At 35.7% G+C, this 19,026-nt stretch overlaps 1 protein-coding gene across 1 annotated transcript in view; it reads right to left on the reverse strand.

Moving 5' to 3' along the window:
- Positions 1-911: 911 nt before the first annotated feature.
- LOC138691749 (zinc finger protein 678-like) overlaps positions 912-19,026 on the reverse strand; it is a 36,427-nt gene continuing 18,312 nt past the window's right edge. The window contains exons 4-5 of the mRNA XM_069814086.1: positions 13,844-13,926; positions 912-6,932 (exon numbers count right to left, since the gene is read on the reverse strand). Of these exons, the coding sequence (XP_069670187.1) occupies positions 5,327-6,932; positions 13,844-13,926 (1,689 nt within the window). The 3' untranslated portion in view covers positions 912-5,326. The remainder of the gene's footprint in view (positions 6,933-13,843; positions 13,927-19,026) is intronic.

A 19,026-nucleotide genomic window follows, 5' to 3' on the forward strand; every position in this document is an offset into this window, starting at 1 on the left:
TTTCTGACGCTCTCAAAGAAAATTCACGCCTTTATATAGCCCGGTACAACGAAAATGTCAGGTGGAACAGATGAGAGCTGCGTGTAGTAATTAATGCAGTCTTATTTTTGACGAGACAAGAAGTAGCATTTCGCGGACATGATGAAAGTTCATCTTCATCAAATAGAGCTAATTTTAAAGAATTTCTGTCACTTTTAATTTCGAGTCCATTACACATCCGACATTATGTTAAAAATAAATCTGTTTTTACCGAAGATTAAAAAACTATACAAAATGAAATAATTGAGTGTATTTATAATTACATTAATGATTATGTTAAAACTGAAATAACCGGTTGTGACTTTTTTCAGTTGAGACTGACGACACTACAGATATGACACAAAATTCTCGGTGCTCCTAGATTATAAGACTTATAAACACTAACAGTCAATTGGTGGAACGATTTTTGCTTTCTTTATTTAAGTTATGATCGAACCTCGAAAGCATTGTTCACATTGGTGGATACTGTGTTAGGTATGTGGTATGTGGTACGGTATGTATAGATTATAAACACTTACCATTGTTTCATTAAAGGCAATTTTAAGTTCCTAGACCTTTTGTATTCTTTTGGTGATATGATTGCTTTTTAAGTTAGCTGTCCATTTAATGTTTTAATGACTGATTAAAAGTACTTCTTCTCTTAGTTACGGAACAATGAAAGATTTCCTACTATTACCACCACCACCAATAATAATAATAATAATAATAATAATAATAATAATAATAATAATAATAATAATAATAATTATTATTATTATTATTATTATTATATAACATAATAATAATGATATTATTATTATTAACATTTAAGAATGTATAAAACAATTATATTACCGGGTGTTCTTTATGGTTGTGAAACTTGGAATCTCACTTTGAGAGGAACATTGGTTAAGGGTGTTTGAGAATAAGGTGCTTAGAAAAATATTTGGGGCTACGAGGGATGAAGTTACAGGAGAATGAACAAAGTTACAAAACACAGAACTGCACGCATTGTATTCATCACATGACATAATTAGGAACATTAAATCTAGACGTTTGAGATGGGCAGGGCATGTAGCACGTATGGGCGAATCCAGAAATGCATATAGAGTGATAGTTGGGAATATAAAAATGGATTTGAGGGGGTTGGGATATGATGGTAGAGACTGGATTAATCTTGCTCAGGATAGGGACCAATGGCGGCCTTATGTGAGGGCGGCAATGAACCTCCGGGTTCCTTAAAAGCAAGTAAGTAAGTAAGTATTATTATTTAAAATATTTCTCGTGCCGTATATTCCACGGAAGTTCGTAAATCTCACGCTCTTCTAAAAATATTAGAATAAGGTCTATATAGCTATTTATTTTATTAATGTTACAATAAGTATTTATTTTTATTTATTTCCTACGACTCATGGGAAAGTACACAGAACAAAAATGCTCATTAAAACACCATATTTACATATGTGGATACGAACAATTTAACTTATAATTATTCACATGAGCGGCAGTTACAAAATATGAATATGCAACTCATTAGCAACAGAAATAAAAGAAATGAAAACATGAAGGAGATGTAGCTTATTATCAGGCTTAGTATCCGAGACAACTTAAGAATGAAGTCAAGTTACAGTGTAACAAAGTATAGATGGAGTGAGATGGCGCACTGAGTTTTGTTTACCTATGCTTTGGTGTACAATTAGATTTGTGATCAGAGGTACAGTATTCTTCCATCTCTCCCTACGAAACGAATTCAGACCATTAAAGTGCAATTTCAATTTATAGTGAACAGTATGTACATCGTTTTTCATTGTAACGCTAACACCTTCAACGTCGTCGAGGGACATGAAAACTTGTGAGGTAATGTATCCTACTTCATTTTCCACCGTCACGAGATTGCACTATTAGTCTATTAACAGTAGAATATAACGCTGCACATTGACGTCGTTGTTTAAATTCACATTATTGGCCGGTTTCACCAAGCTTCTTTAAATCAGCACAAACGACTTGTCAGCAAATGGATCGTTTAATTTTAACGGAATCTTTAAAAGTTGACTGTTTCACCAAGCCTCGTATCTTTAAAATTAACAGGCGTTTACTAACGAGTGGATTTTGTACTTGTATCTTGCATGTTTTGTTTTTCATACGACCATGGCTTCGAAATCGCGAATTTCATTGGTTACATATGATCATGGCTGACTTTGTTTGGCATGAGGAAACAATCATAGGCAAACGGGTAAGAGGCAGTAATTTTAAGAACATCTTCCTAAATACAGTATGTTGTCATACCGCAATTAAAAAAAAAAGACAGCTGCTTCCAAATGTAAGTAATAGGAATGTAGAGCAGTTAAATTGTAGCTTCTAAAGGAAATCTGAGAAAATTTAGCGGACTACAAGGTCGACAGCTTAAAAATTGATGCAACATTAATTCTATACAAAGCATTCTAAGCAGTTATATTAGGCCTAAATTTTGGACGGGAAATCGCCTCTTCCATATATTGCATACTACTTTTCCACTGTATTTCATGCAGATTTATTAGTACCCTGTAACAATTTTGCCATGCTTGTGTGGCAGGATTCAGGAGAGGTGTCATTAAATTGGATTTTAAGGGGTATCCATTGTCTCCTAAAAGAAAATCTCTTTGCACCCTTTTCATTTAAAAGGCATCCTCCTTTGGAATGTTGTGCTATCCGTGTAGACCGTAACATTATCTTAAACCGAGAAGAATCTGTTGGAGAGGTGTTAAGTGGGTGATTCCTATCTGTCGTATTCTAACCTATTACAATTTCAATAAACTAGAGCTGAGGTAGTTCTGAGGTAGAAGTGAAAATCGTTGAACTTATAAGGGATTTTTTTGTGGTAATGCAGTTGATCATTTATGCAAGGCATAACAAAAACCTAAACTAATCAAACGTAACCTGTCACAGATTCGTATGTGCAAGGTGTATAAGAGTACGAAGGAAACTACCTCAGCGCTAGTTTAGCCACAATTTTTCTACGCGGAGCTTTACATAGGCCTATGGAATTGTTTGAATATTGAATGAAAAACAGGATCTTCTATTGCAGAATCTTTTGGATATATTACTGCCAGGATATACGATTGGAACATGTACACAATCTATGTTGTCTATGACAACATAAAATTTAGCTATAAGCTTATTAGGCCTATAGAAATAATGACTATTGTAATGTTGATGGTACGTCTGATAATTTATTCACATATCTAGACAATACAGCTTTTGATACCCCGTTTATATCATCAATTACTATTTCAAAACTTCCCGCAACGTTATTTTACAACGAGAAGAATCTGTTGAAGGGGCGTTAAGTGGGTGATTTCTATCTGTCGTATTCTAACCTATACAGTATACCGGTATTCAGTTTCTTCTAGAACCATTCTTACTACTTATTTCCTTAATATGTAGCTTTCGTGGAATTCTTTATCACTTAAATCTTCAAAATGATTATTCCGAGTGTTATTACAACATATAAGTTCGTCGTTATGTTGAAGTTCTAAATAAAGAACTTAATCATCGAATAATTACGTCCCCCATGTTGTTGACTTCTTAACGCATCGTTACTGTTTTAACGCGACGAATAGGTCCTAATAAATTAACGATGAATTTAAGCATGCGTTAGCAATAATGATACATGGTGAAACACAAAAAACTGACTAACGTGTCATTAAATTATTTAACGAGACATTATAATGATAACGAAGGTTGGTGAAACCGGCCATATGTTTTTTTACTACTCGTATGTTCAAGGAACTCTATAGTCAAGTTGTGCGTACTCTGGTTGCTGAAGTGTCCCGGATCCTAAGCCTACTTATTATAATTCAGTATTGACAAAAATTAACAAATTCAGTAACTCGACACTAAACACAAAGATCACTATTGTGGAAAAACACAATTCCTTATTCTTAACATCAGCCCCAAAAATACAGTGAACCGACTATAATTAATAATTAGAGTGGTTCTCAAAGTATTAACTTATATCTTCAAAACAATAAAGTAATCTAAAAAGTGCGTACCAACAAAAGTAATCTAAAAATTGCGTACCATGTCTCCGGTATTCGTAACATTAAAAGTATTTGGACACCGATTAAGGAAAAATGTTCGTTACTATTTCTGTAAAATACTCCATGCCCGTCTTTGATCTTAGCGGAGTATATCGATAAAAACAGGATTACATTATTGGATTAATGAATGAAATTTGAAAATGTATTACATTCATGATAACACTAGACACTTATGCCGCCATTTCCGCCCAAATTTATTGTCCTGGCATCAATATTCAGTAAAGTTTAAAGTTTTTTTTTTTTTAATTCATAGCTATACTAAGGTGAATATTTAAATTTTATTCACCGTAAGTTTTTTACTCTTATACCTATAAACGATTACACCATACAATCACACAGCAAAACTACTTAATCGTGCCGAAAGCTCATAAGAACTTTATGAATTCCCTAGAATATTCTTTAATTTATTGATAGCCTAATTAATTATAAACTAACCAGGTCGTTACGTACATACAGCAAATCTCTAAGGACTACAATGTCCCGGGTGATGGGACAGAGCTTTTAGGAAAACTTTCACTTCCATAACTTCCAGCAAGTTTGCTGCCATGCTTATACTGAATTGTCCATGCACCGGAAATATTTCACAGAGAGAGCGACGAAGAACATCCGTTTCAAAGTTACCAGTATGTTTCGAACAATTTCTGTACCTAGAATACAGAAATGTCTTCAAACCAGTATGCTGCAGTTTAACATTTCAAGCAGTTCTATTATGAGGACGAATATAGTTTCACATTAACACACTTACTTCCATGACTTTAAAGCTCTCACACACACCGCAGTGAAATAGTTTATCACCAGAACACTGGAAATAATGACTGTTTCGTTTACACAATGAGGGAAAAACAATCCACCCAAACGAAATTTGGCTTCACGCCAGGAAGCTGACGTGGATTCATTTTTAAGATGTTCGTGTGCAAAAAATTCCTACCGCACAAACAATAACAGAATAATGTGTTTACAATATGCTTGCGTTTATATTCTTTTAAAGTCCTGGACTCAAAGAAACTTCCATAAGCATGAGACCTGAATGGTTTCTCGGTAATTTGAGGGTTTCACAACGAGAGTCAATCTCGAATAGTTCTGCGATATTGAGTATTAAAGTTCCTGAATCACGCTTATGACCTTCACCTTCCATAGGAAATGCTGCCCTCTGTGCAGCAACAAATGAGTTACGGACTTTTTGTGTCATGGCAATGAATAAATCTAAGTTTTCTTCATTCGAAATTATATTAATCCACAAACTTATCACTGGCGGACTTAGGCCACTCTGGTCGTGTGTCCTTCATATGTTGCAGGACGTGAAGTTTTATGTGTTCCCTCTGAGAAAAGCATTTGCCACAATCATCGCATTTGTAAGGTCTCTCACCGGTATGAATCCGCTGGTGGATCGTCAGGTTACTTGAAACGCTGTAGCATTTACCACACACCTGGCATTTGAATGGTTTCTCACCAGTATGCCCGCGCTTATGAACTTTTAAGCTAGTAGGCTGGGAAAATGCCTTTCCACACATCTCACATTTGTATGGTTTCTCACCAGTATGTAGGCGTACGTGTTGTTTTACATACCGGGACTGTGAAAAGCATTTTCCACAGACTTCACATTTGAATGGTTTGTCACCACTATGGAGACTTGCGTGCTTTCTTAGGGAACAAGCCTGCGAAAAATGCATTCCGCATGCAGCACATGTGTATGGTTTCTCACCAGTATGGACGCGTTGATGTTTTTTTACATGGGACTTTGAAGAAAAGGATTTCCCACAAATTTCGCACTTGAAAGGTTTCTCACCTGTATGAATGAAAATGTGGCTCTTTAAATTACTCCGAGTAGAATAATACTTTCCACAACATTCGCATTGGAATGGCTTCTCGCCGGTATGCTGGCGTTTGTGAACTTTTAACCTACCCGAATCAGAAAACAACTTCCCACAAACCTCGCATTTGAATGGTTTCTCAGCAGTATGCTGGCGTTCATGCAATCTTAGGTGACTAGGCAATATGAAGCACTTCCCGCAAGTAGAGCATTGGAAAGGTTTGTCGCCAGAATGCACGAGTTCATGTACTTTTAGGCTACCATTCGTGGAGAAGACTTTCTCACAAACACCGCACTTAAAAGGTTTCTCACCAGTATGAATTCGAACATGGCTGGTTAAGGGACTCTGGAAAGGGAAACCTTTTCCACAAAATTCACATTTGAATGGTTTATCGCCAGTATGGTTCCACTGGTGTAATTTAAGCGAAGTTGGATGCCTGAAACTCATTCCACAGATCTCGCATTTGAATTGTTTCTCGCCAGTATGCATACTTTGATGATATTTTAGTGACCATGAATCACGGAAGCTCGCTCCACAGATATCACATTTGCATGGTTTCTCACCAGTGTGCAAGCGTTTATGCCGTCTTAGAGTAGTGGTTTGAGAGAAGCATCTTCCACATTCCTCACACTGAAATGGTTTCTCACCAGTATGAATACGGTAATGGCGGGTTAGGGCAATCTTATGCGAAAAAAACTTTCCACAAACATTGCACTTGAATCCCTTGTTACGCGTGTAAATATATACACGGTATTTCAAGTTTCCTTGCCGTGAACTCATTGCACTATACTTGGATTTCAAAAACGTTTCGACTCTTTCCTTGAATGGATGATTTTTCAGGTTACTCGAATTCGAAGACCACTCGCCCAACGCATCGCATTGGTATAGCTTCCCACCTGCACGATCCTGCAACTTTCTTGCCGACGAATCAGAATGCTTGGCAGGCTGATTATTAGCGGTGTGCTCTTCCGTCGCAAATCCTTCGCGATGCGCTGCTAAACTGCTATCATGGATGTCTGCCAAACTATAATAAAAATATACCATCAGTCTATGAGTCACATGAAAACACTACTCACACAAGATGAACCGTAAAAAGAATTACAGGTCAATAGACTGTTTCCTATGGCCACTTCCAAAGGACTCCTAACGAATATTCACACGTTTACCACTGGGATTGTGGCGCTGGAAATCAATTTAGAACACTTTTATCTCAGCCACGACGCATTTCAAGTTTTATTGTACAATATAAATGCAATTATCTGTAGTAATGTCACGAGAGGTCTGAGATTTGCCGATAAATCCAGGTGCTCGTGGATTTATCGGCAAATCTCAGACCTCGAGTGGCATTTATTAGGACTATCTCGTGAATAAAATAAAAATGTAAATAATATATCCCTAAAATTCGATCACAAAATGATAATTGTTTATTAACGAATACTTAACCTATTCAGACATTGTGAAGTTGAAGTACTCGTAGATGAATATCGATTACTGCAATAAAGAAATTCGATGTTATTATTCAGTAATGCCAGTTGCGAAATACAGGTCTAACAATATTAATTATATGTACTGCACTTTTCTCATATTAGTATAACATAAATACATTTTCATTATCTGCCAAAATCAAAATTTAACAGTAACAGTGGGGACAGCTATATACACAGCGAGACATGTTGCTGCACAGTGAAGCCATCTCTGTATAGATAGGCCTAATTAAAACATGAATTTTATTACGCCATACGGAAGGCAGTTTGATGAAAAGACATTATTACTATGCAATGTTATTGAGTTTGATATGCGATGATGTTACATAAATTTGAACATCTGACTTTCATTCCTAAGTTTAAAAATAAAGTGTAAATGTTTGTATGATATTTGATAAATTTTATTATTTTTTTAAGTGTTACTAGCATTATATGGTACTAATTTTTATTGTATTTATCTGATGCATGTAACCTATAAAACATTGTAATAAATATAAATAGATCATTTTCTTAATTAATAACAGTGTATATCTCCAATAAATGATTTCTTAGCATCGCCACAGATACACTTGATTGTACTTGTCACTATCTCTTGTCACTAGAGAGTTCTTGAAATTTATATTTTCCCCGCCTTTCATAAAATATTTTGATATGATACCTCTTGAACAAAAAGGGAGATCTATAACTGAAACCAGATTAATATATTTCAGTATTATTTGTATTTATCTTGGTAATAATGAACAGTTTGACTTGTAGACATTTTGTTTTTGCAGCATTAACTTCCCATGATTGTACGAGAAGATTCGAAGAGAACGGCAGCTACGTAGACTTTCGGCTCCCCCCTACTACCATTAATGCACAACACAATTTCAATACAGCAGTTGCTGTCGTCTGCGATACGACGAACTTTTCTGTTGATTTTCGAGTTCGTCATTTTTTCCGGTTATAATATGCTTATTAAGTTGTGTTAACTCTCGCTAGTGGTTTTATATTTTATTTTATCCGTCTTAGTATTTATTTTATTATTGTAAATATTTTTGTTTTATCACTATTATTATTATTATTATTATTATTATTATTATCATCATTATTATTATTATTATTAATGAATTTTTTTGTATTACAATCTTTGTATCATTTCTGTCACTATTATTCTATTATTATTATTATTATTATTATTATTATTATTATTATTATTATTGTTACTATTATTTATATCATCAGCATTATTATTTGATCCCTGTAAAATTTATGTAGACTACTGGACTATACCCGAGCACGAGCATATGCTCATTTCGGGTATCTATTCATATGTATTCATTTCAATTGTAAATTGTAAGTAAATTTGAATTTGAATTTGAATTTATCGTACTCCCTTTTGATGCTCAGAAAAACAGCATGTTTCTTAATAAGTCTTCGAAAATTGTAACGGGTTGTGCTTTCAGATTGGGAACTAATTGACTTTGTGTTCCAGGTGACCTGCAGCCAATATGATAGGATTCAGACACGTGTATTTCTTTACATGTGGAGTCTCCGTGAATGGAATGAAGATTAGTGGTGGGTTAGTTTTAAGTTTTAAGCATAATAATAGGTGGTATTAATAAAAGTGAGGAGTGTCTCGCGAGGCACGGCTCAAAAGAATGACACAAGCAAGAACGCAAAATCAGGTGCTGAGTGCCTTGATTAATGATGGAATCATTTTGGACGTGTCAGTTGATTTATGGAAGATCAAGAGCTATATATATTCAAAGAATAAACAGATTTCAGAAATGGCACAATCATATATATGCGCCTTACCCTTCCCCTAGAGGAAAAATGCTCACTAATTTTCGCAGATACATCAGTCTGCATTTTATTTGCCTCAAGAGTATTGACTAAGGCCCGGATATATATGCACTGAAAATACCTAAAATATGCATGCAAATATGCACTAAAAACAAAACAATATGCACTAACCAAATCTTGTAACTGTACTGTGGTTGGTTTTTTCCAACACTTTGCATGAAAGTAAATGAGATTTGCTGGGTTGTTTTGGACATAATTTACCCACTATGAAGTTCGCTATGTATCTGCCACACGAAACTGTTCATTCATCAACCAAAATCCATACGCAGTTCCCTCCTATGTCAGGCCATATTGAATCTGGAATAGAAGCATGTAGCGAAAGTAAATAATTTTTCCTAAGAGTGGATTCATCCGGTGTCCTGTGATTAAGACAATATTTTTTAAGAAATGATCGTAGATGTGGATTATTTAATTTATGCAGCGGTATGTTCTGCATATAAAAGCTTTACGAAGGTCAGCGGAAAATGTACTATCTGCAGACCATGATTTCGCCTGAGTTAAAAGTACTTGTTGCGTGTTCTTACCCTTATGTTTTGACCAGAGATGTGTAGTTGTTTTCGAATGCTGTTCTAGTGAAAACTTTTTCTCGCACTTCACAGTCTTCTCACATACTTGACAATACACTACATCGCAGTCAGTTGAACAGTCGCTAATGCCTGAAATCCAGTGTTACATTAAAAAGGATTTTTTTTATTTTATTGGGTTATTTTACGACGTTGTATCAACATATAGGTTATTTAGCGTTTGAATGAAATGAAGGTGATAATGCCGAAGAAATGAGTCCGGGGTCCAGCACCCAAAGTTACCCAGCATTTGCTTGTATTGGGTTGAGGGAAAACCCCGGCAAAAACCTCAACCAGGTAACTTGTCCCGACTGGGATTAGAGCCTGGTTCTCGGCCAGACGCGCTGACCGTTACTCCACAGGTGTGGACCATTAAAAAGGATTCAGTGGACTTATCTTTAGGCATTTTTAGTTTAATCTAACAGTTCACCGCATAAACTATTAGTAGATGAAAAACAAGTCAGCAGATGAACACCTGCGGTCCTGTCGACACAAACTTTGAGGTAATACTGCATTGAGAAAGCAATGTAAGAAATTCCTTCTGTGAAAAAGGTCTGCGATGTCCATCTACCTGCATGTATTATGTGACTGGAAGTATCGTCCCGTTAACATTTCACTTGAAATAGGAAGGCTATTGTGGTGCCAAGGGATGTCCAACATACAAATTCATTACTAGATTTACAGTTCCTTCAGAAATGTCATAATTGATCATACATAAACTAAATAAATGCCGAAACATGCACTAACCCTCAAAATATGCATTTGCATATGCATTTTCGAAAAATCCGGGCCCTAGTAATGACATAATGCAATGAAACAATTTGGGTTTCCTAATAAGCTAAACCGACTGGTAAGAGCAACTATGGAAAATAGTCAGTGTCAGATCAAAATACAGTCTGATTTATCAGAGATATTGGAGATCAAGAATGGACTGAGACAGTGGGATTCACTGTCATGTGTTCTATTTAACATAGTATTAGAGAAAGTAATAAAGGATATGAAAATACAAACGAGAGGAATGATATTCTACAGATCAAATCAGATAATAGCATTTGCGGACGATACAGGTATCATTGGTAGAGTAGTTTATTTTACGACGCTTTATCAACATGTAAGGTTATTTAGCGTGTGAATGAGATGAAGGTGATAATGTCAGTGAAATGAGTCCGGGATCCAGCACCGAAAGTTACCTAGCATTTGCTCATATTGGGTTGAGGGAAAACCCCGGAAAAAACCTCAACCAGGTAACTTGCCCCGACCAGGAATCATTGGTAGAACAGAAGGAGATGTAAAAAGGGCTTTTACAGCACTAAAAGTTGCTGCAAATAAAATGGGCCTAAATCAATAAGGATAAAAACAAAATATATGGTTGTGAAGAGTAAAAAATCCAATGACACTGTAACACATATTTTTGTTGATAATTTAAATTTGAAAGAGTTCGCAGTTTTGTGTATCTTGGTTCCCTTGTTTATTTTAGTAGGTTATTTTAAGACGCTTTATCAACATCTTAGGTTATTTAGCGTCTGAATGAGATGAAGATGATAATGTCAGTGAAATGAGTCCGGGATCCAGCACCGAAAGTTACCTAGCATTTGCTCATATTGGGTTGAGGGAAAATCCCGGAAAAAATCTCTGGAAATCGAAAGCGGGCCACCTGGTTTCACGGCTAGACGCGCTAGCCATTACTCCACGGGTGTGGACGGTTCCCTAGTTAAAGAAACCAATGACATCAAGGAGGAGATAAATAGCAGAATACTGATGGCGAATAAATGCTACTATGGATTGCTAAAACATTTTTAACCCAAATTACTTACCTTTAAATCTAAATGTAAAATATACAAAACATTGGTGAGGCCAGTGTTAATGTATGGATGTGAAACTTGGACCCTGTCTCAATCTGACATCAACAAATTGGGCTCGTTTGAAAGGAAGATATTGCACAAAATATACGGACCCATAAACGAAGGGAGAGAATGGAGAAGTAGGTACATTCATGAGCTGTACCAACTTTATGGGTATCCAGACAGTGTTACAGCCATAAAAGTCGCAAGATTACGTTGGGCTGGACATGTATACAGATTGGATAATAGTGAAATCCCTATGCGAGTCATGGAATACAAACCGGAAGGAAGAAGAAGTGTTGGGAGACCCAAATTACGTTGGATGGATGGAATAATTGCAGATGTAAGGAAGCTTGGAGTCAAGAGCTGGTGGATGGTGGCAAGGAATAGGGGGTCGTGGAGGAAAATCCTTAAGGAGGCCGAGGCCTGAACAGGGCTGTAGTGCATATGATGATCATCATGATGATGAGTTAGTGGGTTTAAAAAGATCGCGTCAGCTACTATGGCTATTTGCGCCCTTATCTAAAATTCTTCACAAAACACAAACACAATACAATGATCTCAATAATTAAAAGAACTAAAATGCGTTGTCACGGTTAAAATGAGGCAAACAAATGCATGTCAAAAGGGTGATGCATAAAAAAACACAACAGTGAGGAGTTCACAGAACGTAGCCGGTATTTGAAAAGAAATAATAAAACAAATGCCGCATTTCTAAGATGATGATGATGATGATAAAGAGTAATGACATCTCAGTGATGTATTCTCAAAAATGTTTTCTAAATAACACGTGCTCCCAAGACATACTGAAATTAGTGTTATGCAATTTTATGTGCCGCTTCCTCCTCCGTCATAAGCAAACGAGCTAGGATTAAGCTTCTCAAAAAAGAGAAAGCAATGTTAACTATAGTAAATATTTATTATAACTTACTGCGATCCTTGTGTTATATACGGGATGGACAAAATAAAATTGGACTGCAGAAAATATATATCGTCGCTGTTCCTGCAATAACTCCTATGTGACATATTTATCGATTTTCTGATTTTTGCTCTATTAAATAACTTAATTTTATTGGGTTATTTTACGACGCTGTATCAACATCTACGTTATTTGGCGTCTGAATGAAATGTAGGTGATAATGCCTGTGAAATGAGTCCGGGGTCCAGCACCGAAAGTTACCCAGCATTTGCTTGTATTGGGTTGAGGGAAAACCCTGGAAAAAACCTCAACCAGGTAACTTGTCCCGACCGGGATTCGAACCTGCACCAACTGGTTTTGTGGCCAGATGCGCTGACCGTTACTCCACAGGTGTGGACAAATAACTTAAATAGTGATACACCAAATAATAAAATCTGCTATATGTAATTATATTTCTTGTTTCGAAAATGTAAGAATTCACAGTCTCCTATGTACGGCTGCCATAGGATGAATAAATGTGTTTTTTCTTCCTACTGAAAAATTGTATATTTTTCTCATAGGAGTTATTGCAGGATCAACGACAATATGGAATATATGAATTTATATGTATAAGACTAACGCGGAAATTGCTCTGACAATGCAGGAAACTGTGATTTCGAAGCAACAATGGGTTCCTGTCATATGTCCGTGCATACATATCTACTGCATGCTTTGTCCCAAGCTTCGCTGTGTCATTACGTTTGGGTGAGTGAGAGGAGCAGACATGTTTAGTGCCCATTTGAATGCAACACAAAATGGCGCTCACGATGAAACAACGCGTGTTCATTGTCGAGTGTTATGCGAAACACAATTCATGAAAAAAGTGTGCGGAACTGTTTATGCAAGAGTTTCAGACTGGACGTGTTTTGGTAAAACCTCCGGCAAAGGTTCAGCCTGTCAGGGTATGTTAACTCAAAGAACATGCGCCATTATGCGTCAGTAAATTCCCATGAGCCGTTGCATAATCTCAAGACTGGTGTTTGGTGAGCAATGTCAGGTGTCCGCATCATAACATAATTCTTTGTCCTGGCCAGGTTTATTTTGCCCACCCTGTACATAGCTCTGCATGTACCTGATCCGTCAGTAAATTTACTGAAGGCTTGTTGTACTACTCGAATACTGCATGGGAGATCATACTTTCCTCTTATGTATTGTGGTAAAACTCATCCATTAATGTTTTGCGTTATCATTTAACTGCAACAGATAAATCAAGCACAAACTAATCGCATGCACAACACACTCACCTCTCAGCCAAGACTTCAGATTGTCCTTCAACTAATTCCAACTCCCCCTCTTCTTCTCCAGTGACCGCTGGTATTGTCTCTTCCTGAAAATAATAATCACAACAAAGACGATAAGACAGACGGAAAGATGTTGAGCCACTGCAGTTTGTATTTACAGTGTTTTCTCACGATTCAAGTTGGAATGTGTGGTACTGCCACTAAATGACGTTACAACATTGTGCCGATTATTTCTTGGCACCCTGTTCTTTTTTATTGATTTCTTTTGTTTATCCACCATTCCTAGTTTTCTTTCTCTTTCCTTTTTTTTTTTTTCCTAATAGAGGTCTCTCTCTTAAACTCCATTTTCTGTCTAATTTCTTTTATATTTATGTGGATAGCGAGATTATTGTTTGAGTTATAGCTGCTTGTTTATTGGTTAATTTTCTGTATTCTCATTGCTGTTCATTTCAATTTTTCCGTTACTTGGTTGGCTGGTTTTGCTCATCGTGCTCTGGAGCGACAGGCTAGGTCGAGAGAAGCTTGGAGCAGGCAACCAGTCAGTGAGAGGTACCTGAGGGGAGCAGAGTCTGAACTGGGCTCAAGACGAGGCACTATGTGGGACTAACGCATCGAGTGCGGTCTTTGGGACGTGAATTCAGCCAAAGGGAGGTCGGAAGTGGTCGTCGTGTGTTGGGACATCTTCATCCACTAAGTTTAGCTGGGTGATTTGGGCTAAAGATTTAGTGAGATTGGATTATTATTTTCTTATTTATTTACAAATTATTTGATTTATTTAATTAGTTCGTTTTCTGAGTATTTAAATTTATTCTTATCCATCTTCACTTTCATTCGCTAACTTTATGTCAGAGCTAATGTTATATTAATTGCTCCGTTTTGAGGTTCTATGTATCTAATTGTGCGGCAGTTAGTTTATGGACCAGTTTAATCTGGTTGGTTTGTATTTGAGACATTGGCTAGATTTTTTGTATATTACTTTAGTAATTTAACTGTCACTTTATGCATTATTTCTTGGTGAATTGCAGTTAACTTTGGGGTTTTTGTCATAGCGATTGCGAGTGAAGTATTTTCGTTTTCCATTATACGACGTTTCCGAACCATTTCTTGCTCTTTAGTATGCACGTATCATTTTTTGAATTGGGCAATTACAGATATATATTTCTTTTGGTCTGCTTCTCCATATTATCATATTTAATAGTTATCATCCTCTCGTTTTCCTTCATTGTTATTCATTTTACTAATATATATATATAAGATTTTTCTCTGACTTTATACATACTTATTGATGTTTCCTTTAAGAGTTTATTCATGTTATTATATAGATTTATTTAATAAATTATCTGTAGTAATGTCACGAGAGGTCTGAGATCTGCCGATAAATCCACGAGCGAAGCGAGTGACATTTATTAGGACTATTTCGTGAATAAAATAAAAATGTAAATAATATATCCCTAAAATTCGATCACAAAATGTTAATAATTGTATATTTACGAATACTTAACCTATTCAGACATCGTGAAGTTAAAATAGATGAATATCGATTACTGCAATAAAGAAATTCGATGTTATTATTCAGTAATGCCAATTGCGAAAAGCGAAATACAGGTTTAACAATGTTAATTACATGTACTGCACTTTTCTCTTATTATTATAACATAAATACATTTTCATTATCTGCTGAAATCATGATTTAATTTAAAATTTTATAATATGATTACAGTAACCTAATTAATACATTAATTAAATGAAGAATTGTTGAAACGCAGTTATCTAATCTGAATGAAGGAATATAATTTTTTTCAGAGAGCCTACGATGGACATGGAATTAGACGATGAAGATGTATTTTATAGGCTACAATAAAGGTTAGGTTACCTGTGTGAGCAGGACCAGTGTCAGCTGTGCCTTATTTCGACCGTTACTACGTGCTACAGGAAAGCATTTTTTATAGCTCGACAAATGCATTCTCGCTGTAGTGTGTAACGGAACTAAAGCTGCATCTACACAGTTCAATATTCCAATCACGTATGCATGCAATCTGGGAAGAATATTGAAAGAATCAAGTTTAAAACGTACGTTAAATTAAGATGCATGAAGATTTTGTGTCTACATGGTGCGCCGTTTTGAACGTCTTCATTGCGTAAATATATTAATTAATATTAAATAGTAATCTGTAAAATTGAAAGAAAAGTTTAACCGTGTGGTTGCATCTTAATGTATTCATGATCATCAATTTACGGGGAAACAGTTGGCGACAACGATTAAACAAAAGTACGACCATGCGATAAATTGATAGCGATAAATCTAGCTGCAAAAATTATCGCAAAGTGTGACTGTGATTGGTTGGAATTCAAAATTCCATTGCACTTCATTGGTCGATAAAGGAATGACGTCATATAAACGAAATAGTCTAGGTAAATGTTATATGCTTGGTTTGTTGTTAACATCCTCCTCACCCAACGAAATATTCACGCGTTATCTAACGATTGATGGCCGGGGATGACGAGCCCAGACGTTACAACATTGCCTCCTTCAAAACTATTGTAATTTTTCCATTTTTGTGCATTACACTGCGCTTCTTTAATTTTCCAAAACTTGAGACTGGAAACTCGGTTCTGTAGTTTGTATGGACAAAATGTCCGTGGATTTGGTACAAAAGGAAGTCATGGAACATCAAACTGCATGACAATGTCAATTGTTGCGACCTCAATCTAGAGGTCACTGCTCAGTCTATGTAATGAGGACACGTGAGGCAAGTTAGGTGCAAGAAGTGAGGAAGATAATTCCTCTCGATTCTGTGACAAGAAGAAATATTAAAGAGGAAGTAAATAAATTAAAACGACAATAAATTACAAATTAAATACACAGATAATAATGCATGCAGCCTTACGCAATATCCATAACACTTCATTCTGTCAGGTATCTCCTCATTCAAAACTTTGTTCGCCAATCTCTTTTCTCGTAAAGAGGTATTGTTACCATAAACAAATTTAAAGCTGGAGCATCATTCCTTTAGCAGCAGAAACAATACAATTCACAATAGAGTCCTAGGTTGAAATATCAGCAATTTTAATTCAAATCATAGTGTGGACAATAATACTGTGTCAGTAGGTTTCCTGATGTAGGTACTATTCGTATGTGCGAATATATCGATAGTACAATAGTGGCATACGTTGTTATTTTGCGAGTGGTGTTTGGATTTACTGCAGGAAAATGAAGACAACTCTTATATCCATACACCTCAAGTGGGTTGACAAGACCCCAGAGACACAGCATTCAATGCACACCAAGTTATGTGTGACTAAAATTTGTGGTTTTCTGTTAACGAACAGTGACGTGTATTATATAAATCTGGCTTTCAGCATAAAGGGAATAACTGAGATGGGGCCAGGTAGAGTTACTGGGTAGCTCAGTCGGTAGAGCACTCGCGCGCTCAGCCAAAGGTCCCGGGTTCGATACCCGGCCCCTTGGAATTATTCAATTCAGCTTCACACGGCACTATACATGAAAGAAAGATTTGCAAAATATATGTAATGTAAAAATAGACATTAATGGCTACACAATGGCTGAACAAAACTATCGTGCGTACACACAAAATCGCTAAGTATTCTGTAAACGAGGAACTGAAATTTAAATATAAATATGACTGTGGTAAAAGATAATTAGATGAATATAGCAGCAGGGACGATTTATATACACTTGTTTAATATAGAATAAAAAAAAAAAAAAGAGAGAGAGAATTTCAATCTTAGCATGTAAACAAGTTTTGATTGTGTAAAATAAATGCGATAGGGTGAACACTTGCACTAAAACCAGAAGTAAGTGTAAGTTAAACCAACATAAGTTGAATAATTATATGATAGAAAATTTGTTATTAAATTGTGTAAATATTGTGTATTATCATTATTTGTGAATGTATCAGTTTTAAGATTAAGTTTATGTACTTTTGAACTATTAATAAATAATACTAATACTAATACACACACAATCGCAAGCACGCACACAGAGACAATACACACAAACACACAACATACACACCAATACAAACACACGTATAACACAAACAAAACATATAACTCATAACACATAGAAATAGAGACCACACATATGTACATATACAATACACACACCAGTCACAAAAGATACAAACACAGAAAACACACACACACATTCATCATGTCCAGGTTGTAATATTACATTACGACATCTATAACTTTCCTTGTATGTGATTCTAATTTAAAATTCCGATATATATGATGATATCTGTGACAGTTCATGAAAATACCACCAATGGCCTATTGTATCAATGGCAACAATTATCAAAGCTATGATACAGTTCATTTCCGTCTAGACTAGATGCTACTGGATATCTGGTAGGAATGTGATTACAGATTGAATATCTGCCATACCACTGAGGTGAACATATCGAAATTGTTTGAACGTAACAAGGAATGTAAGTTTCTGTAGGAGACCTAAGATTTTTCAATAAATAATGATTCCTTTGAAATTTGTGTTCTCTTATTATGATACACAATATATGAGAATGTGGAAAAAACATGAAAAATTAGGATTTTTATTTTTGTTATAAATATTAGTGCACGCCAGGGTGCGAATTAAGATTTCTGATGAGGGGGGATAGAATCTTAGATGGAGAATACCACACATAAAATTATTATTATCCTCATTCTATACAGCTCAACGCTTGGTTGCACTGAGTTGCTCGTCTTACATCTTTATCATAATAATAATTATATCCATGAGCAGGCTTAAGATAAGATGTGTAATTCCTAAGTTATAGCTTGTTTGAGCTTGCCAGTGATGATAATACATTAATATTATTTTCTTTGCATACTTTATACTTTATAAAGTACATAAAAGAATTATATTTTGTGAGGGGGATAGTAGTTATCCCTGGCAGGGATGTTAATATGAATTTAAGAGAGGGGGATAACTTTCCAATGGGGGGAATCTCCTCCATCCCCCCTCCACCGTGAATTCGCACCCTGGTGCATGCCATACTTAAACACTTGTGGATTTATAAAAAAGGTTCGGTTTTCTATTTTTTTCATTATCCTGTGTTTTCAATCAAAAATTACATCGAATCACAAAGTCACTGTTCATGCTTACAAACATATTGAAAGAAATTAATGTAGTTCCTAAAATACTACCAAAAGTGATAATGTATTCA

Source organism: Periplaneta americana, chromosome 16, assembly GCF_040183065.1.
Source record: "Periplaneta americana isolate PAMFEO1 chromosome 16, P.americana_PAMFEO1_priV1, whole genome shotgun sequence".
Lineage (NCBI taxonomy): Eukaryota > Metazoa > Arthropoda > Insecta > Blattodea > Blattidae > Periplaneta > Periplaneta americana.